General features: G+C 48.8%; 9 protein-coding genes across 9 annotated transcripts; 3 read left to right on the forward strand and 6 right to left on the reverse strand.

Annotated features, from left to right (window-relative positions):
* Nucleotides 1-2,836: 2,836 nt before the first annotated feature.
* On the reverse strand, nt 2,837-3,106 carry N7500_002200 (uncharacterized protein; the record flags this gene model as incomplete). Its single annotated transcript, XM_056673346.1, has 1 exon — nt 2,837-3,106. One exon carries the CDS (start codon nt 3,104-3,106, stop codon nt 2,837-2,839), a length of 270 nt encoding a protein of 89 aa, XP_056533871.1.
* An 822-nt stretch (nt 3,107-3,928) lies between these two features.
* N7500_002201 (uncharacterized protein) lies at nt 3,929-4,793 on the forward strand (the record flags this gene model as incomplete). The annotated part of the gene is made up of 4 exons (XM_056673347.1): nt 3,929-4,036; nt 4,130-4,436; nt 4,559-4,620; nt 4,686-4,793. 4 exons carry the CDS (start codon nt 3,929-3,931, stop codon nt 4,791-4,793), a joined length of 585 nt encoding a protein of 194 aa, XP_056533872.1.
* A 567-nt stretch (nt 4,794-5,360) lies between these two features.
* On the reverse strand, nt 5,361-8,068 carry N7500_002202 (uncharacterized protein; the record flags this gene model as incomplete). Its single annotated transcript, XM_056673348.1, has 4 exons — nt 5,361-6,327; nt 6,380-6,957; nt 7,015-7,139; nt 7,204-8,068. 4 exons carry the CDS (start codon nt 8,066-8,068, stop codon nt 5,361-5,363), a joined length of 2,535 nt encoding a protein of 844 aa, XP_056533873.1.
* A 2-nt stretch (nt 8,069-8,070) lies between these two features.
* N7500_002203 (uncharacterized protein) lies at nt 8,071-8,364 on the reverse strand (the record flags this gene model as incomplete). The annotated part of the gene is made up of 2 exons (XM_056673349.1): nt 8,071-8,164; nt 8,255-8,364. The coding sequence occupies 2 exons, from the start codon at nt 8,362-8,364 to the stop codon at nt 8,071-8,073; spliced, it is 204 nt and encodes a 67-aa protein (XP_056533874.1).
* Nucleotides 8,365-9,298: 934 nt separating this feature from the next.
* N7500_002204 (NRAMP family metal ion transporter) lies at nt 9,299-11,148 on the forward strand (the record flags this gene model as incomplete). Its single annotated transcript, XM_056673350.1, has 3 exons — nt 9,299-9,937; nt 9,995-10,266; nt 10,332-11,148. The coding sequence occupies 3 exons, from the start codon at nt 9,299-9,301 to the stop codon at nt 11,146-11,148; spliced, it is 1,728 nt and encodes a 575-aa protein (XP_056533875.1).
* A 278-nt stretch (nt 11,149-11,426) lies between these two features.
* On the reverse strand, nt 11,427-12,153 carry N7500_002205 (putative SNF7 family protein (Cta1); the record flags this gene model as incomplete). Its single annotated transcript, XM_056673351.1, has 2 exons — nt 11,427-12,011; nt 12,088-12,153. 2 exons carry the CDS (start codon nt 12,151-12,153, stop codon nt 11,427-11,429), a joined length of 651 nt encoding a protein of 216 aa, XP_056533876.1.
* A 1,536-nt stretch (nt 12,154-13,689) lies between these two features.
* N7500_002206 (Glucose/ribitol dehydrogenase) lies at nt 13,690-14,778 on the reverse strand (the record flags this gene model as incomplete). Its single annotated transcript, XM_056673352.1, has 3 exons — nt 13,690-13,896; nt 13,974-14,477; nt 14,536-14,778. 3 exons carry the CDS (start codon nt 14,776-14,778, stop codon nt 13,690-13,692), a joined length of 954 nt encoding a protein of 317 aa, XP_056533877.1.
* Nucleotides 14,779-16,610: 1,832 nt separating this feature from the next.
* On the reverse strand, nt 16,611-16,880 carry N7500_002207 (uncharacterized protein; the record flags this gene model as incomplete). Its single annotated transcript, XM_056673353.1, has 1 exon — nt 16,611-16,880. One exon carries the CDS (start codon nt 16,878-16,880, stop codon nt 16,611-16,613), a length of 270 nt encoding a protein of 89 aa, XP_056533878.1.
* Nucleotides 16,881-17,358: 478 nt separating this feature from the next.
* On the forward strand, nt 17,359-21,189 carry N7500_002208 (SAPS family protein; the record flags this gene model as incomplete). The annotated part of the gene is made up of 3 exons (XM_056673354.1): nt 17,359-19,389; nt 19,440-20,114; nt 20,512-21,189. 3 exons carry the CDS (start codon nt 17,359-17,361, stop codon nt 21,187-21,189), a joined length of 3,384 nt encoding a protein of 1,127 aa, XP_056533879.1.
* Nucleotides 21,190-21,258: the final 69 nt, after the last annotated feature.

Consider the following 21,258-nt stretch of genomic DNA (forward strand, 5'->3'; position numbering starts at 1 on the left):
AGTGATGAGTGGCGAGCTAGTTTGGAAGAAAGTTTCACGGCCAATGAATTGCTATAGACGAAAAACCTCTTACTCGAGATCTTTTTCCACAGATCCAGGTCATTCGCTCGCAAGAAATGGCGTCGCTAGGAGAAATACAACCCCACTTTCGACGCTTACCTTTCTTTTGATTTCCCTCAGCTTATTTATCTCTAACAGATTGGAAGTAATTGTGTTTTTTGTTTGAATATCCCTAAGTGGTGCGTCGGTGCTAGCTGATCCTTTCGACTACCTAGTTTTCCAGATGCAGTCTCCCAGTGCATCGCCTGACAAAACTCACGGGCAACCATTGTTGGATTTGGACTAGACTGTCTGCTCTGAGTGGTATATGGGATCAAAATCTGATTCGCCATGCTTCCCCGTAGGTTTTACCGGGTTAGATAGCTATTTTCGTTCTTTTGCGGTACGCAAGTTTCCACTGTCATGTCGGAATATTCTATGGCCCTATTTGGTCGGTATCGCCGGATATTGCTATGTAAACGGGGCGTTTACGGACATTCGCCGACTATCGCGACCTACGGGGCCTTCAAGGGTTGATGCAGTGGATGACCGTCCGTGTTCATGGGAGGAATCTGCGAGGGCGTTGGTGGCACAGTATAGACTCCCTGGGGCTTTATCACTTAGTAGCACCTTGGGTTCTACCCCTTTCTTTACCAGCGTGCCGATCATTATTCAAAACTAGGCCCTGGTTGCGAGCCTCTAACAAACTTAAGGTAGCCCAGCGATACACTTATATGTTTTCTGTGAGGCCTTTGAGATAATGTTTTCGGTGGGTCGATACCAACACCTGTTCCGATGGTTTTGTGGACAGTAACTCGGACGAGCAATTTGCCCTGTTTTCCTCCTTTTGGAAATGAAGAAGATAAGAGGTTTCTGGACTATACCCTAGGTTCCTAGGCAGAGTGCTACGAGTATCAATCATTGAAGGCTTTGAGGAAACGCCTGTGATATCAACATTGGGAGGCACATGATTCACTATCATTTTCAAGTTTGTTCCTCGCTTACTGAGATCTCCTGATCTTATTATTTCCTTCGTTAGCTTGAATTTCCTGAACTTTGCTGCTTTTCCCTTTCGGGCGGATGCCTTTATCCGTTCACCTACTAGCCCAGGCATACACACGTTGGCAGGCGTTCTACGGGGTTTTTTAGGTGCCCTGTGTTTTAGGTGCCCTGTGTTTTAGGTGCCCTGTGGTCTTCTTGGCTATTTGGTTCGGTGACTGTTTGAAACATTCCATGGGCTCTGTAATATTGCCGTTCGGATGTGTGAGTTGCATGGATATATATGTTGCACGAAGTGTGGACCAACTCCTCAACCCATCAACCCACACACATGTTCACCGCCACCTGGGGCTGTACCTTTGGATCGTTCCTCTCACAACTCACCAGATATATACGTATGCTTGCCAGACTGGAGGTTGTTTATCTGAGCCACCTAGCTTCAGAGGTGGGTGATGAGTGTCACGCACTAATGGCATCCATTCAATGGATATATATACGAGTACCCAAGGCCCAAAGTCCCAACCAAATGAAGACCAGAATGAAAAGGACGTAGCGAAACAGTACCCGAGGCTCAGGACATAGCCGCAAAAGCCACGGTGGCGGAAGCTCCCAACGGCGCTGTAGTGATCGAAAGCCTCACAGCAGCCGTAGCAACACCAATAGATGAGATCCCTCCCGCCGTCGCTGAAGATGTAGCAGTGATCATGAAAGTTTCCATGGCATGAATAACCTAAATGACTCTAGAGCTGATGGCCAGAAGGGCGGTGGAGCCAATACTACTAGAAAATTTGGACCCGAGTGAACCCACCTCCAATGCCGGTGGTTCAGTAACTCGACGAGCAGGCACTGGGCGCCGGAAGCCAAGCATCCTTCGTATACCAGAGCGTTGTTATAATACGATGTATTGGTGGGAGGTCAGAAAATTACAGAAATAAAGACATGTGTGTATACCTGTCCTTGTATTGCGGATATGTAGATATCTACTGCAATGTAAAGAAGACGATGTACATTCCGGTTCTCTTCCAATGAGATGCTGTAGGCATTTCTAGACGGCTGGTGGTATCAAAAAAAGTCCCACATAAAAAACAAAAGGCTTTTTAGAAAGACAGATAGATACATGACACTCCCTCCACACTATCTATGCAAAATAGCTGAGAAGAAAAAGAAAAAAATTCCCCTGACCCGGGATCGAACCAGGGACCTCAAGATGACAGGTTCTCGAAAGAACAGGACAATTACAGTCTTGCGCTCTTCCAGCTGAGCTATCAGGGGAGGATATATTCAGTGGCCTCTTATTATACGTTATGAACGTTCTTACCAGAAGATTAAGGTTGGTCAACCATCCATCTTCTCAAGCACCACCAGCCAACATACACAGCGGATAATGCCTGACACTCGAGACCTTTCCCTTTCCGCTTGAGTACTCGCCTATTGCTACTTTTTGTTCTTTGAGTAAAACTGAGCATCACCTAATAATACCCTGAGACGAACGGTCACGCCCATCCTTTTTCGAGATGCGATCTAAATGGAAGGGATTACACATGACAGGATCAGCGTGTCGCATTTTATTGATGGTATCGTGAGCCTTACTGATACGCTGAATTATTTTCCCCAGTTTAAGAAGCTCATCTATCGGAACACTGCCACGACTTTGTGCGAGAGCTTCCATAAATGCACCCGGGACTTATCGTCACCCCCAATAACATGATCGCCCGAGAAAGAAGGGAATGGCGGAATTGAGTCTATAGTTGTATCAAATGGCTCCCGGGCTGAGCTTTCCACTACCGTTTGTGAGGTATCAGTCCACAGAGGACACGGGCCCTATGGATTTAGCAGTGAACAGACCAGATAAAATGATTGGGTTGGCTGTCGCAAAGAGCAGTGCCATTGTTGTTGCTGTCAATTTTTGAAGTGTGTCAAACACTCCGTAAAGAGCGATCTTGCGTAGCTGGTTCTCGAGGATTAATGTCTCTCGAGGAGCACGACCGTTATGCATGCAGAGTTGAATAGGCTGGATGATATGTGTGCCAAATTTAACAGATATCAAGATACAGCGGATGGTAAACATGACCAATGCGGGGATATATACCCAGATATAATGGATATATAGGTCATAAACTCTCGATCTGGTTTATGTGCTTGATACCTGGGCAATCATACTTTTACCGGGAGAGTCAAGAGGATGATTTATGAAAGCTTGGAAGGCGGGTGAGTAAGAGGAATGAGACTGAGACTGAGCAGTTGGCGAGGGTCCATTTCTCAATTGAATCCCGATGAACAGTGCTCTCAATATCAAATATGATTGGACTTGAAGACCCGTTGCACCCTGACCACATAGAAACCTCCAAGGATGATCGACATGTATATTGATTACTACATATTGGTTTTATTCATGGACAGCAACTCTCTGGTAGAATGGGTTATACTTGACAAGAGGCGAATGGTGATAGCTGGACTAACCAGTCTTACTAGAAATTCACCACAGGCATACTGAAATATGACTACACATTTATCAGGAGCAACCATTCGATGTGGCATAGAAAGCGGAAAATAAAAAATGGCGGAAAACAGTAGTAATTGAAGGAAGTTCAAGAGTCTGAGGGTGCGATACTATTTACAAACTAAACATCACAGTACAAACGATCCTTTAGGGCTGTTCCATTTTAGGTATAGTCTACAGTCTACTAATCAGTGGTCCAATCCATAAGCATTTACGCAGTATCAGTCATCATGCACGTGACTATCCTGAGCTCATCACTTACCTAAAGTAGAGCGCCCTTATTAAAGCGGCAGCCCAAATAGGAAATCCCCACCCGTTAGGGAAAATCCGGGACATAACATACATACCCACTCCAACCGAGCAGGACAATTGAATCAAGCAAATACACAGATGTTCCGACGCGCTTTAACCGCCGCCTCATCAGCGCGCGCATCACCCTCAAGCACAGTGGCAAGCGCCTCCAGCAAGCTACCACTCACCCGCCCATCATGGCACATGGTACGCGCACCTTGCAATCAGGCTAAAGTGTCCTGCAATCGCATGTCAAGTCAAAAAGCAAAGCAAAATCTAACAGCAAGACCGCACCAATAGAGCCCTAGCAGCACCCGCCTCTTCACCACCACTCCGTTCACAGCCTTCACAGCATCACCACCAACCAAAGACGCCTCACCATTCCGCCTCTCCGCAAACAAAACCGAGTCCTCCCCACCGCCCTCCTTCGAAGATGTATATTATAGCCCTTACCAGCCAAAGCGCCAATGGCCACCGGATATGTCGAAGCTGTCCCCGAAACACCAGTTCCGGCTTGAGCGCAAGTACCGTCGTCGCGCGGCGCTGAAGTATGCACGGCCGACGTTCATGAAGGCTACTATGATTGGCCAGTGGGTTGTTATTGGATGTGAGTTGTTCCTGAGATTGGCGGGTGTAGTTGCAATCTGGGGATTGCGAATTGCGTATAGACCTGCAGTAGATAATGTGGAGGGATTTTGAGGAAGCATGCTGACTTTTCGTGCCGCACAGTTGTCATTATTTATGCCGTGCTGTTCATGGAGTGGGAGTCGGATAATACTCCGTTCCATGCGGTAAGTGCTCTCTCTCCTTTGGCTATGCTGATTCACATCTTGGCTAACATGACTATGCGTGATAGATTCGGGAGAGCTTCTTCACTGGTCTCCGGTCTGTATTCTCCAGCGCACCGCCTCCTGGTCCGAGGAGGGATCAGAAGGATAATTCAGTGTCCGAGGAGAGCTCGTAGTCGAGTCATATTGATGTGTGTCTAGCATCAATATTCTGTACAATATTCAACTAAATTCCCTACTTGCATATACAACCCACCTTCGCCTTGGTTAGAAAATCTCGAAAATAAGAAAGCTAACGACGATTCATTCAGTTCTCATATCTGTTCATAGGTCATTTGTCATGAAGAAATCCTGTCGGAAGAACAGGCGTCGCTGTACCATGGAGAGAAGGAGAAAAAGACAAAATCAACAATTTCTCTCTCACCTTCTGCTCCGTCGCCTGTGCCAATATTTGGCTTCGTTACATCATGCCCGCAGGACTTCTCTGGACAAGGAAATGCAGCCAACATGCCAATAACACCAAGTATGCCAACGCCTGTCAGAAATAACAGACCATCAATAAACTCCGAAGGTCAAGTAAACAAAAAATACCAACAAGATAAGTTGGGGTGGGGCTGCTTGAGGACCAGCCCTAACGCCGAGTCATGATAATGTGAAAGACAAACGAAAGATAGGAAATAAAGACAAAGTAGGAATGGGAAATTCGTTAGATAAAACCAGGGGAGGTTTAGCGCACCCAGATTCTAGAGCCAGCTGCGTAGGTCGCTCGACGGGGTAGTCGGACCAGCAGCTGAACGGTTATCCGAGAAGTCCAAAGCAAGTTCCAGCCTGGGCGGCCGTTCATCGACCAGGCCTTTTCTAGGACTACCCGGCGCGGATTTCTTGGGGGATTTAGTCGGCGAGCCATGCTCACCTGCTCGGGGCGGGCCTTCGCGCACAAAAGTATAAGGCCAGCCATCATCAATTGCTGCTGCAACCCAGGTTCGCAGGCAGTCATGCACAGAAGAATAGAACTTCTCCTTGCAAGTACGCAGGCTACCACCCATGACTTTCTCAAAACCAGAGGCACGGAGCTCATCCCGAAGCTGGTTTCGCTCTTCAGAGGTGGGTAGGACGGCAATCAGGCCGTTCACAAGATCGAGATGTGCCGCAAGATAGTTAGTCGCATCCCATTCAACACCTCCAACGTATGGGGCAGCCGGAACAGGAGGGCGAGGGACAGGGAAGTGACGCTCGCTGTAAGGACGAGTGTCTACTGATGTCTTGTCGCCAAAAAGGTCCTCCGACTTGGGGAGGGGAATCACATTTAGGTGATGAAGGAAAATCCAGAAGACCTCCTTAGTTACATTGGTGACCTCCTTACACCATACTCTATAGGGTCGTGACTGGTAAATATTGGCAATGAAGGACAGCGGCTGGTTGTCCACTGGTGGAGCAGGGTCCTTCAAATACGAAAGAATCTGTTTGGCGCGCTTGATCGCCGGTTCACCAGCAGGAGCGGTAGAGAGCTGCGTGAACAGCAGGTTTGCAATGATCCCTCGAGTGGTGAACTCGCTGGGGCCCTTCTTTTCCTCATCAAAGAGCATATGTAGCAGAGCGGGGAAAAGCTGATCCTCGATGGCACTGAGGTGTGCCAGAGCCACAGATGTAGTGCACAGAGCCTTCAGGCAGAGCAACGCCTCGTGTAAAAGGGTGTCCTCATGGTCCTCACTGTAAAACAAATCAGCTACAGTTTGGGCGAAGACAGGCACAGGATACATACCGCCAGGTCATCTTCATAATCCGGTAGAGAAGCTGTACAATCTCATCCATTCCTCCTTCAGTGATAAAGTCATTGACCCATTGCACGGTTTCATTACGCAAGAGAAGCCGCAGCTTGTGCATCTTTCCCACTTCAACCATTTCAGGTTTCTGAATCTCTCTCAGATAATGCACAAAGTCGGAGGGATCCGCTGCGGTATCGACAGCGGCCGCGTCAGCAAGTGACGCTGTTGAAGCATTGGCCGAGAGAGTGGTGTAGACACCAACAGGCTGAGAGAGGTCCACGGACCTTGGACGACGGCTTGATGCTTCGCTATCGCGCCGCAACTTCTTACCAGGTGACGAGGGGCCTTTAGTGAAAGTGAATCCGCGGCTCCTAGATCGTGACCGGGAACCTTTGCGATCCTGAAGCTGGGAGTCCTCCTTGGATTCCTTCCCGCGTCCTCGACGGCTATCACCAGTCCCAGCGCTGAGAGGGGTGATGTTTTCCGTCCGATCTTTCTGGATAAAATCGGCCTTGATATTGGTGTCCAGTGAGCGCATCTTGTCTCGCATGTTATGAGGGATATTCCTCGCATCCTAGAGAAAGGTCAGCCTTGCTATTTCAATAGATTGTATATGATGCGGTCAACAAACCAGCAGCTTCTCGAATTCGCTTTCGAGATCCTTGGAGTTCAGATGCTGATGCACTTCAGCATCTCGCTCCTTTGCGTTGAATACCGAGATAGCAGCCTGCACACGAGAAAGCCGCTTGGGCTCTTCTTTTGTCATGGTAGGGGGATGTTTTTCGTGGACTCGGTGGCCCTTTGCTCTTAGACGAAGCACTGTCAGATCGCACGACAGGGTTGCTCTCTCCCGAAGGTGCGCGCTGCAACCCAAGAAGGTCCTTCACTTTGCGGTTTCCTGTCAAAATGTCTGACTTGGGGCGAGGCTTGGTGTCGTTCGATTTGGCGAGGGAGGGTTGGTGGTAGTCATAGAAGTTGCGTTGCTGGCTTGGCCCATAGCCCTTGGGTGTATAGAGGGAGACTTCGTCCGCCATGGTTCGCCTCATGTCGGCGGTCGAGTCTGGCTTCGATCGACCAGTAGGTTCTTTGTGTCCCGAGGCTGAGTCCTGTGACCAGACCGGGGATGACATAACCGGGGATGGCATATTCATATTATCAATCAGGTCAGTCGGACTACGATTTTCCTTATCGCGGCTCTGTTTTGAGCCATCCTTTCTTCCCCGTTGGGACCTTTTGAGTATGGCCGAAAGACTATTGGATGATTTTGCCTTTTTGGGCGACAGATCCTGACTCTGCTCGGGTGTCTCCTCCGATTTCCCGTCCTTCCGCTCCATATAATTTCTCAGAGACTTCAATGAGACTGCGCTTTTAGTCTTTTTATGCAGGGCACCTTTGCCGTCCTTGCCCATCTTCGGCGTGGCTACTCCGTGGTCGCTGGCATCACGGTTGGGGACAATCTCACTAAGCGGGCGGTAGCTGGCAATGGAATCAGACTCCCCGCCGAATGAGAAAGGGATATTCTCGGTTGGCTTGCTTCTCTGCAGAGGCCGCGGGGCCACGGCATCGTCAGCCGACTGATCTCGTTTATGGGTTTTGGACGACATCATGGCCCGGAACATGGACTGTTTGGTAGGGGATCGGCTCGCATCGTCGAAAATTTGGGGACCAGAGGTACTCGCAGCCATTGCTATCCTCTTTGGCCAGCAACTGAGTACATCTTGTTAGCCGATGAAGTGGGTGAAGAGGGGGGAACGGGTAGTTGCAGTTCGAACTCACGGGATCTGTGCAAGCAAACGCAGAGTAGAAAAGCAACGCAATTCACAAAACAAAAAAGGATGATGATCAAGTATAGCCCCTAAATTTTAAAGCACAAAAAGGCGGGGAAGAAGATAGGCTTGGTGGAAGGAAAAGAAAAGATCAGATGGGCAAGCTGGGGAATTTGAAGAATCAACGGCGTCTTGCTGCCAACAGCAACCGTCATCGAGTATCAAGATGTTGATCCACTTGCCTTGACTTAGCGCATGAGACGATCCTTGGGGTTGGCTGGATTGAAGGTGGAGGAGTAAACAACGTGCGGGTAAAGACGTTGCGAGGGGCAACGGATGGACTTGGCGGTGAACATGGGGTTTATTAGCGGTGATTAGCCTTCTATAGTACTGTGGGCAGTCTTTCTCTGTGGCCAGACATGTCATATTGCATATTATTGCCCATTCATTTGGGGTTATTCTTCGATGTGCATATAGTCCTTACATGGTTCTTTTGTTTTGTTGTTTTTGTTATCACTAAAGGCTAGCTGTATACTCCGTATATATTGACTAGATCCTTGATTGGCACCCACCTGATCTATCGACAAATATAAACATTGAAAAAGATACGTCTATATTCCAATTATCTTATAGGATATTGAGTGTAATTCTTATTTCGTCATGACCTTCAGGTGTGCCGAATGTCGGGAGAAGTCCAATTGAAAATAAACACACTCATTACTCCGTACATGCATTATGTCGGGTAACTCCTAAGTCACTTTTCCAAGATCTTCTGATCATATTTATGCCGATTGTGCATAGAAGGGTACAGATGTATGCCTCGAACCGTTTACTGTGAAGGGTGGAATTTGATCCACCCATGAACAAGCCGTTTGCGACTTCCGGGGAATTAAGGCGATCCAACATCAAACACATACGGCATAAGAATGTGTAGAATTGCCCCCTAAGTGGACATCCTTTTTGAGGCCACGAATGTGAGACACTTCCTATTTATATAAGCTTTTCTGGACCCAGAACGCGGGAAGCAGCGAAAATCGGGCATTTCCGGCCTCACAAGTTACCCGATCTTCACTTCATAAGCTTGCCTCTTAAGCTTGCCTCTTAAGCTTGCCGAGACTCATCTCATAAGTGAACTTCAAGCTTACAACCATGAATTGCCCCTCGCGGACTGACGATACACTCAAAAATCCCAAATGGAATCAAAGCCCGCCGCCCTTCAGCCCAGACACTACAATGCGAAATGACTTTAATGGTCTCGCCAATTCTAGAGTCCATCGCAGACATGCCAATTCTGCAAATGCAGCAGGAGATGATTCGATATCTATTAACAGACCGAATAGTTGTCAAGATCCAGACCCCGGAAAAGAAAAGGTCCCCAGCGGCGAGGTGACCGCTGCGGACTCGGGAGGTGACTCACCCCCGAGGAGCAGCCGATCACCTCGCCGCCCTTTTTCTACTTGTTTGACATCTTCTACCCTGCACTGCGCCCGAAAGCTGGCTAAATTCGGCCGCTTTATTGGACCTGGTTTCCTCATCGCGGTTGCATATATCGACCCTGGAAATTACGCCACCGATGTCGCAGCTGGTGCAGACTTCAAGTACGCCTTGTTGTTCATCGTTCTCATTTCCAATCTATTTGCGATTCTTCTGCAGTCCCTATGTATCAAGCTGGGCTCGGTGACGGGCTTGAACCTGGCTGAAAATTGCCGAGAGCACCTTCCGAAATGGCTAGTGATTGTTCTCTATATCCTCGCGGAAGCGGCCATTATTGCAACTGATATTGCAGAGGTGAGTGCCAGATTTCGATCTAGAGGATCTCAATTGATATACTGACAACCTTGGAAGGTGGTTGGATCAGCGATCGCGTTGAATTTACTGTTCAATCTCCCCTTGGTAGCTGGTTGCGCTATCACATTGGCGGATGTTCTTTTCATTCTCATTTTTTACCGACCTAATGGGAAAATGTGGGGACTCAGACTGTTCGAGTTCTTTGTAATGGGTTTGGTGTTAGGTGTTGTCGTTTGCTTTTGCATTCAGCTCTCTCTTATAAAGGACCAGTCAGTAGGGGAGGTGTTCCGCGGATACCTACCATCTTCAGCCATCGTTCAATCAGAAGGGTAAGTCTGTCCCCTCGGCCTTTTAACTGCCACAGTAACTGTTTCAGCTACTAACGCATGTACAGTCTTTACCAGAGCTGTGGAATCCTCGGTGCCACTGTTATGCCACACTCCCTGTTTCTTGGTAGCGGAGTGGTTCAATCCCGTCTCAAGGAATTTGATGTCAATTCTGGCTACGTGGAGTCCACTGTGCCTCTAGGGAACGCAGATGGCGAAGTTAAATATCGCCCATCGATTCATGCAATCCGCGACTGCATGAAGTACTCAATCATCGAGTTGTCGCTCTCACTTTTTACCTTTGCACTGTTTGTGAACAGCGCAATCCTTATTGTCGCGGGTGCTGCTCTCTATGGTGTTCCTGGCGGAGACAATGCAGACCTCTTCGGAATTCACAAACTGCTCTCCAAGTCGATCGCACCAGCTGCAGGCTTGGTATTCGCTCTCGCACTGCTACTGTCAGGTATTTCCGCCGGAATAGTCTGCACAATCGCTGGTCAAATGGTGAGCGAGGGGATGTTGAATTGGACCATCAAACCATGGCTCCGAAGACTCATTACCCGCTCGATCAGTATCATTCCAAGCATCATCATTGCTGCGGCTGTTGGTAAGGAGGGCCTTGATAGGACTTTGACTGCGAGTCAGGTTGTTTTGAGTGTTATTCTGCCATTTGTTTCAGCGCCTCTCATCTGGTTTACTTGTCTCAACCGCTACATGACCGTTCGAACTGAAGAATCTTCCGAACGAGAGGGTGAAGTTGATGTGGTAACAGTTCCGATGCGGAACAACCTAATCACCTCGGTGGTTGCGGTCCTTGTGTGGATTGTCATCGTTGTGATGAATGTGGCCCTGCTGGTGCTGGTGGGAATGGGAAAAGCGTCTTAATCTCTAATGATGCTGTCCATGACGCGAGACAGATGTATTTGGGACTGATGGCAATGACCAAGCAGATCTGTGATTAGAGTGAAAACAGGTTTATGGAGCTTGATCATGCGTGTGCGAATTGATATGATATGACACATAAATGAAATGAGAGCTTCAAATACAATATGAGTGTAGCTTATTCCAAGTTAAAATCAACACCCAATCAACTCCACTGCCTGTACCTTGACACAGAAGAACACCTGGTTGCCGCTAAACAAAAGCACGCCTTAACATTAGTCTTATCCAAGTCCGCCTGCGGCCTCTTTGACCTTATGTTGCTCAGGGGGCTCATCAATAAACTGCGGTGGAGCCACCTCATCCTGCAAGAAGCTCGGCATAGCACTCTCGCCCATGCTGCTCTCAAACATGGATTCCTCTCCAAGCGCCTCAAGCTCCGCATCTAACTCGGCCTCATCAACATCCTCCGGGACATCATAGGCCCGAGAGATACTTTCTTGAATTTCATTCCCAACCTCCATCAGATCCGCCATCTCATCCTGCATCTGCTCGATCTTATCGATGTCGACCTTGCCATACTGCTTCTTGAGTTCCTTGGTCGTGGTCTTCATCGCGTCCACCGTCGTCATCACATTCTTCAAATTATCCTGCATCATGCCCGCTTGCTCCATGTTCCATGATTGTTGCGAGAGTTGGTCTCGCTGCGCCTCGTATTGTTTTCGTCGCTGAAGAACTTTGAGTGCTTTCTGCCGGAGGGCATTCTTGCCGGGCCCATCGCGCATCTTGGCGATCTTGGTTTGATATGTGGATAGTTCGGAGTTGAGCGCTGCTAGCTTGACATCTATGCTGGAAACTCGAGTGTCGACCTGTTGTATGGTTAGTGGGGTATCTCGAGGGGGCGGGGGCTAGGTGCCTTGGAACAGGCTTGTGCGGGCAGCGTACATTGGTGATAGCACCTTCAAGAGTCGGCTTAGGACCGGTGCTCTTCGTGCCAAACAGTCGGTTCATGATGGTGGGTTGTGTTGGGGATTATTAGTGAAAGGTGAAGGTGAGGGTAAGTAGGCAGCGGCCTTGAGAGCGACTCCAGACCGCGCGTGGCCAGTGCTCAATAAAACCGCGGTCGGTGGGCCGAGGTGGTAATTCAACCAATAACTGGCATAGAACGCTTCTAAGAGCTAGGGAAGTATAGAATACTAAGGAACGAGCCTTAAATTGTTCCCTATGCAAGTACGTATTACGTACGGAGTATGTAGGCCGGGTTTGCTTCTGCCACTTCTTGGCTTTCTCTTTCCCTTTTAGTCCTCGGGTCTTGCCGCTTTTTCTCTCAGTAAAACTGAGCACGATTCCTTCTTATCTAAGCTCACTCAGCCCCCCGGACCAGTGCTCTGGCCCCGGAGCCCGGGCCAGGTGCCCCCAGGGCCGGGTGCATCTGGGCAGTGGATTCTTCTGAGGCTCCTCTGGCTTGTCAAGTTCCACCCTTCTGATTAAGCTCGCAAATGACCTGTGCCGAAGGACATTAAGTTGGAAGCATTTTTGTCATTGGAAATGTATCGGAATCAAAAAATAAAAAAGTCATCGCCCGTAGGCGATCCGGCAACTTGAGATCAAACGGCACTCAAGCTGAAGATGGACGGGCTCCAAGTGGGCGCCCAAATGTCGAAACCAACTCAACCGCTAGGCCAAAGGCCCGTCCATCTATTCATATTACTGAGCAGCGCTATTTGTTTGACGTGAAAATTGAAAATGGACTGAGTCCAATTTCACCGCTCTGCATCCCTAGCTTCTAGCGATCTATGGAGGCTAAATGTTTGATGCCTCTGCCTAGGAGATGTCACGACGACCGCAGCACTTGGAACGTTAGGCCCGTGGCATAGAAGCGTCTGCTTGGGGGTCTAGAAGAAGGTTCTTGGACTCGGCGGGAAGCATCCCTTGCGTTACTCAAGGTCTTTTTGTTCGAAGATCAAGGTCCACCGTTAGTCAATGTGTCCATCCAACAAGACGAGATCTACCATACTGTGCAGCTATCCACCAAGATTGTCGCTCACCGGCCTTGTGGCCACTCTGCAATGCCACTCTAGCTGTACCCCCGAGAACAGTGGGGATATCTGCACCATATGGTAACCGACCGTCATATGAACATATGGAACTCATTTGACTCTGCGGTTCCGCATCAATGCAAGGCGTTCAGAACCATTTGTGGACGAAGGATAATAATGGGATGTGATATTACGACGGTTTCCATATTTAGTGAATAATGTACTCTAGTTTCTATACCATCTGACGAGAGCCTTTTATTCGTTCTAGGCTACCATCTGCTGTCTTAAGGAAATAAAGCCCTCTATAGAATGGCCAACTTCTCCGCGTTGCGTGCCGAGTAAATGGTATGATAGTCGTATGTTGAACCGATATTGCACAATCTATATATCCTACTACTGGTGGGATGTGCCTATGTACGTTCTAACTCTTCCAAGGTTTCTCTGGCCCGTGCTGTACAATTCTCGTACTCAAAATTTAATTATCTAGACATAACTATTCCATTTCCCTTCACACCAGGCCCAGAGCTTGTTCCCATAGTCTAGGCCCCTTCCTCCTTGGATCGCCAGACTTAATGAGGTTCTGTCGCGGAGTAGCCTCGTTGGGGCGGATCCGGCCCCAGGGAATGATGTACGAACCGCTGCTTTCCAGCGTGATATCGGAAGAAAATCCAGCATAAAGCTCTGTGTACGCGCCGCAGATTTCATCACCCAGGAACTTTGTTCAAGACGAACATGATGGCTGCAGGGGTCCCAGTGAAAGAGGCTGTCTAAGAACCCCAGGTTCAGACAAACACTGACGATTCCGTTCTTGGCATATCGACGAGCAATTTCCCGGCTGAGGATCCAGGTGCCCGCTTTGGACGTCCCGTAGTTATCGGTGCGTCTATTTGTTCCTTTGTCCAACAGGTCGAAATCCAGACCGTTGGGTGGTGAGCCCGCCTTCACCAGAGCGCTCGGCGTCCATGCCACACGAGTCTTCCCGCTCTCGTCAGAAGTGTCGGCAGCCCGCAGCTGTGGGAGAAGAAGTTTAGTGAAGAGAAGTGTCGCAATGCAATGCATTCCTATCATGGGCTCGAAGTCTTGGACTGTGCGTTGGCCGATCGTGACCATATTAGCTCCGGTGCCGGCATTGTTCCACAGCACATCTAGCTTATCTTCCTGCTGGGAAAAGCGTTTCGCTACAGCCTTGACGACCAAGAGGTCGTTCAGATCCAGATGCAAGAACTTCAGTTTGCCACTCGTAACCTTGGATTTTGACGCCTTGGTAATCGATTTGATGACTGCTTCTGCTTTGGTCTGCGATTTCAATATGATCACTAGAGCCGGAGGCTAAAGGACTACTCTCTAGACTGACCTGGGACCGAGACGCCATATATACAGTTGCTCCGCTCGCGTAGAGAATCCTGCATGGTTCAAGCCCAACACCCGCAATTCCACCAGTCACAACAAAGACACGGCCAGTTTGCGAGCCTGGCGGCGCATTTGCCTCCGTGAATGCTGGAGCAGGGGGATATGCTAAGGGTGGCGCGGAGGCTTGAGAAGGGCGCCATGCTTTTCCCTTGATCAACAGATGATACCTATGGGTGATATAGAGCATTTATTTCATGCTTGCAGTTTATAAGAGCGACATAGAAACGCCAGTGGACTTAAAAATTAGCCCGGGCTAATTTCTAATAAGCAGGTGGAGATTACAAAGTACGAGGAAGTGTACATATAATGCGTCTCATTCGCCATCCTGACTGTTGATAACGCATATTCGTCCGTCAGGACCATCTCTGGGGTTGCTCGGCTCCCGAGCGGGTCAATGCTTCCATATCTCCGTACATTATATACGTATATATCCCGTTGTCTTCATCTCTGGATCTATACCCAGGTTATAGGCGTTCAGGTGGGGGCAGCTCTGTGAACTTGAGCAAGCTACCTCCCGTATTTTGACTGATAGAGGCATCATGGTCGAAATTGACGAGGAGGAAATTCCCCCAACAGTCCAACGTTCTATATATCATCATCATCAGAAGTTATACATAGAAAAGTCGCTTGCACAGAGTATGCTTTTCCCGCCTTTTTCTGCCGTCTTGAATAAGCTAGAAAAGGGAAAACTATTTTAAATATATCTAAGAAAAAATGGGAAGCCCACTGAGAAGGCTATTGGAAAGACTGCCGAAAAGACCACTGAAAAGACCACTGAAAAGCCCTGTAAGAAAGACATCACAAGGCCGCAGAAGCGACCGTCTACGCTTGTCTATGTAAGTCTATGTAAGTATAGAGAAAGGGGGCACATAACATACATAATTCACGTCCCCGAAAGGAAGTGAGAAAATAAAGGGAGATCTGTGGGCTGAAAAGGAGAAAAGAACTGCCCCTCGAGCACTTCAAGTAGAAACATTGCTATATGCAACTGCATTGAGACATCAGCAAGTATAATGGGCATTTACGGGACAATAGACAGCCACGTGAATATTATTGGTATGCGTTCAATACGTTGATACGACTACTAGTAGTGGAGTTGATACAAATTGTTCCATTTATCACTTACGCCCGCTGAACTGGTCGTGAACACACAACTTGTGCAGCGATTCATGATTGGGAATAGTATGATCTATTATTCTACCTGACCAATTCGATGAGGTATCACATGTTTCATACCTGCCTGAAAGAAAACTGAGCTAGCATATGTGTACCTAAACAAGCGTTAGGCGAAAATGAAAAAGTACTTGGATCAAAAGTACCATCAACCACGGATATTGTTTGTAATCTCGAAGTCCTATACGGAGTATCAAGAATCAAGATTCAGACAAACTAGATGAGGCTGAGCAGATGTCTGCACGGGCCCTGTCTGGAAAGGAGAAAGCGCTGGGACCAACCAATCTGCTGAATTCTTATAGAAGTGTTTTACTTTTAAGACCAAGACCAGAGAGAAAGAGAGAAAGAGAGAAAGAGTTGGACTGGGAAAGAATAGCTTCTAGAACCATGGATAGCGCAATGAATGCCTGAGGCCATACCACACACGTGATCGTAAAGTACATGCAAAGTTTCAGTTCATTTGATTTCCGTAACAAGTTCAGCTTGTTTCATCTTGTGTGTTTCCGATGGGGTTGTCAGATGATACTTCGTCCTGGGATTGAGATCCTTGTATTCACTGTGGCAGTCAAGTTGGGCTACGTGGGACAGGACACTTTCTGTATTGGCTACTTTCTTTAGCACACAAATCTGGCGGGGAAGGGTTGTACCGAGTACCCAGGACTCCGTACCCACCGTCATCTTAATGGATGCAGCTGATCCCATGATGAGATGAGATGGAAATTCAAAAAAACACATTCATAAATATGAGTTCAAATTAAAGAGATAATTAGAAGAATGTCTATCAAGTCAGATATAGGGATCTTTGGTCAGTTCATCCTTATCTGGAGGTTTTTATCCCCGCGGTGATTACATACGTGTTTCCGCCCCTGCTACAGGGCTCGTGGCCATCAGGGATCGGTAATCGATCAGCACAGCTTCCCCGAAGCGGAACCTCTCTTTCTTCTCCCCCTCAACTGCTTCCTTGATGGACAGGTGTTGAGTTGCCATTCTCGTCTGTGTTTGTGTGTGTGCCCCTCGAGTCTGCTCATTTTGACTCTCCAACTCCACTCGCCATTTCTTCATCTTCCCCTCCCCCAAACCCACAGGGAGGTCCAGATTTCTCTCTTTCTTCGTCATTCCCTCGAGATTGAAGGTACGTTATATCTAGGGCTCTATCTTATGGCTCGTCAGCTCCCATAAAACCCCCTGACCAGATCCTCTAACTCTGTCGCACGCACCCACTCGGTGAAGGCGGTTTGCTTCACGGGAACACTTCATCGGGACTCCGGGTGATGCAAGCGTGTGAACCTGATTGCTAATACATTATCTATCCACACAGCGCTAGATCGCTTTGATTTTCAATCGATTTAAATCTCTAGCTCCAGTCATTTATCGGCCGTGACGGTCCAGCGTACCCCACTCGACCTGCGCGACCTGGTCTCTGTGTGTGGACACCACGCTTGGCTTGCCGGTGTATTGGCCTGTCGCGCAACTTCTCCTGGGAACCCGATATTTCGACCACCCCTTGTACCATAGACTGCTCCGTTACGAAATCTCGGAGACGAACGAAACGAATCCATTTTATGAATCATTTCCCTCGGCTATATACTCCATCATGTTTTGGCGCTTTGGGGGATATGCGAATATCTCCACCATCGATACCCTGCTCGACAAACCCGATGTCACTCTTGAGGAACTCCTAGATGAGCCCGAAATCATCCAAGAACTGAAACAGCTTAATACGAAACTCATTGAATACCTGCGCGAGGATCATGTCTTGAAACGGCTTATGGATTATGTCATTGCACCGAGCTTAGTGAATGAGGACGAAGAGAATGATGAAGATGATGATGCAAAAGATGCTTCAAAGAAGGACAAGGATGCTGCCGCTTCCGCGGACCAGACAGATACGGACGAGGAGAAGGAAGGGGATCCGCTGAGGGATATCCTTGACCCGGAGGACCTAGACAAAGTCGAGAAGAACCGTCTGAAGCATGCCTATATTGCTTGTGAGATTCTCTCATCAGAGACCTGGTCCATCCTCGAATCTATGATGGCAAACCCTTCATACTTACGAGACTTCTGGGGCTTCCTGCGACGAGCCCCACCTCTTGATTCATTGCAAGCAAGCTACTTCACAAAAGTAAACGAGACTTTGCTTGATAAAAAGACCGAGGAGATGCTAGAGTTTCTCAAGTCCCTCGATGGAATCGTCCCGGCATTGTTGCAGCATGTTGATAACCCCATGGTCATGGATCTTCTTCTGAAAATTATCAGCCTCGAGAAGGCAGAGGGTGGCCAGGGTACTGTTGACTGGCTCAAATCCCAGGACCTGATTCCTAATCTTCTGTGTTTCTTGTCGCCCGATCGTCCGGCATCTGTTCAAACCTCGGCAGGCGACTTCCTGAAAGCGATCATCACCATATCTGCGAATGCAAGCCCGAATGATCAGTCATGTATTGGCCCTAACAGCCTGACACGCCAGCTTGTCTCGACTCGGTGCGTACAGCAGCTCATCGATGCTATGCTCATGGGTGGTAATCCCCTAACCGTGGGCGTTGGTATTGTCATCGAAGTAATCCGCAAGAACAATTCCGACTATGATCCGGAGTCCCTCGGCGGACCCGATACAATGCTCACCACTTATGACCCAATCTACCTTGGAACCTTGCTGCGTCTCTTCGCCAAACATATTCCCCAGTTCATGGCTCTCATTCAAAGTTCCCAACACACTATCCATGATGGAAACAAGCTGAAGACTGTTGAGCGAGGAAAGCTGAGCTCTGCATGGGGTGGGCAAATTGAGCCTCTTGGTTTCGACCGATTCAAGACGTGTGAATTGATGGCAGAGCTGCTTCATTGCAGTAACATGGGCCTTCTGAATGAGCCAGGTAGTGATGAGTACGTCAAACAAAGAGACGAGGAGCGTGAGCGGTTGATCCGTGAAGGAGTTTTCGATCCGCACAGAGACGAGAACTCCGGTGTTGATTGTAATGATACGACGGCCGATTTTGTAAACGATTCAGCCTTCGATTCAGGATCACCGGAAGATATCAAGATCGCAGAAGTGCCACACGCGGGCGACGAAGAAGGGTTTGAAGATGTGGGTGCATCAGGTGTTTTAGTGGGCGCAAAAGCTAGTGCAGACACAACGACCACTGCAATCTCGCAGCCAACGGAAACCGTCAGCGAGATACCTCCATCAAAGGCCACAGCAGCAGAGCCAGTGTCTTCCGAACAAACCACAAACCCGTCTCAAAGTTCCGGCGCAGCCACTACTGACCCCTCGTCGCCTAGTATTGGTTTGCCTGACCAAGTTGGGAGCATGAACCTTGGCAATGACCCGCAAGGCGAGCATAAAAAGCCCGAAAAGGATAACCAAGAGCCTGTGGCTCCTTCATCTCAGGATGTTCCAGCTCCTCTCTTCACGAAGGAACCGACATCGGAGTCAAACCCACCCCCTGCCGATCAATTGGAAGAAGCATCTGGTGCTACTGCACAGGCCGAGGAAAGAAGCACCTTGAATGACGGAGGCGATGAGGATTCGGCTGAACAGTACATCCAACTCGATACTGACGGGCGACCTGTCGTCGGTGATTATTTGAAGATTCAGTTTGTGGAGAACAAAGTGGTCCCAACGATCCTAGTAAGTATTACCCTTGGAAAATGTTGAACAACTATGCTAATAATTTATAGGGCTTCTTCTTTCGTTTCCCATGGAATAATTTCCTTCACAATGTTGTTTACGATGTGATTCAACAAGTCTTCAACGGTCCCATGGAGCGTGGCTACAACCGGGCACTCGCAGTCAATGTATTTGATATTGGACGGATCACCACCGCGATTGTTGAAGGACAGAAGCGCAGTGATGAGACCCAGCGGACCAAACAAATCCGCCTCGGATATATGGGTCATCTTACTCTTGTTGCAGAGGAAGTTGTCAAGTTCAGCGAGCGTCATCCACCAGAGTTGCTTTCACGGGCCGTTATGGAAAGTGTATTGAATCCTGACTGGATTGAGTACGTCGAACAGACTTTATCAGAGACTCGCGAGCGGGACAATGCCATTCTAGGCGGCGTTCGTCCTGATATGTCTGGATCTCGTCAGGCTAGCCTCAACAACACCAACTCCAGCCAAGGCTTCCCTAACTCCAATGCGCTGTCAGACGCAGGATTGAATGGAGGAATGGGTGGATCAAACTTCCAGAGCTTTGATCTCAGCCAAGGAAGTGTTTCCGGCGGAGCATTCGGTGGAGGTGGCACCTCCCTTTTGAGTGGCTTTGCCAGCTCAAGCGATGACGACGAGGACGAAGAAATGGAGGACCAGGACGACCGAGACTCCGGAAATGTCGATCAAGGCGACACCGACAATGTAGGTGACCCCTTCCCGATCGGCATATTGGGCCACGATTCTTAAACCGACTTCGTTATCCCCCTTTACCCTCTCCCTTCTCCCTTTCTCTTTCCAGTTTTTGATCTCAATATCCCAAATGTATGAAATCCTATAGCAAGAGGCAACAAGCCCAAGGTTCCAGGTAGGGTGATGGATCGTTCGCGCTTGTTCAATGGAGCTGTCGACTTCCAGCCGCACATTTGGAACCTTGTTTGCTGATGTGTTTTACATTGTCCCTTTATGTGAAATCCCAGCCCAGGGTATCTTTCTGTGTCACTTCTCTTCTGAACTGGGCTTCTATGCATTGTTTCCTTTCCCTTAACAGACTGTGCGCTGTCAGATGTATTGCACCTTTACTGACAGGACTTTCTAATAGGTGTTGACAAGTTCAGCCAGTCAGCCTATTCCTATTTTACCCCCGCCACCTGCTCCATTGAGTCTCGGTCCGTCCCGGGCACGCCGTCAATTAGCCGCGCGTCTTGCCGCCCAGAAGCAACAATCATCAGAAAATGAAGAGGGCGACGGGGAAGACAAAGGGGCCGAAAAAAGCGCGGACCGAGGGTCGGACTGGCCGAACAACCCATTTGTAATTGCAGGGATCGACGATGATGCCGAGGGAGGCAGCTCTGCGTTCCCTAACAGTGAATTTGGCTCAGCCAATGCCAAACACTCACCTACCTTCCCAGAATCGGGATTCAGCCCTCCAGACTCGCTGTCAACCAACTCATCTGAAGATGAAGGTGATGGCCACGCAGAATCCGTGAGGCGCCAAGTTCGTGTCCCCCTCGAAGTCGAGGATGACGATGACGAGATGGGTGAGATGGTCGGACCAAGTGGGATTGGCATGATGGACTCCGACGATGAAGACGAGGCTATCATTAATGAATCTCTTGGTTACTCCAACCTCTCGGGGCCTGGACGATACAACAACTTCCGCCGAACCCGGGCCGTGAGCTCCCATTATGATGACGAGCAAAACGACAGCAGCGATGGTGAGGATGACGGATTGGTGGAAATCGTGGTACCTGGCCGCAAGTCCTCGACCTCGAACTAAGCTTGGACTCTTTGCATTTGATTGCGTGGCCGTGACGGTACATCCCACCAGGAGAAACCGTGGGATTTT

Source organism: Penicillium coprophilum (assembly GCF_028826855.1).
Source record: "Penicillium coprophilum strain IBT 35676 chromosome Unknown utg000002l_segment0_segment1, whole genome shotgun sequence".
NCBI lineage: Eukaryota > Fungi > Ascomycota > Eurotiomycetes > Eurotiales > Aspergillaceae > Penicillium > Penicillium coprophilum.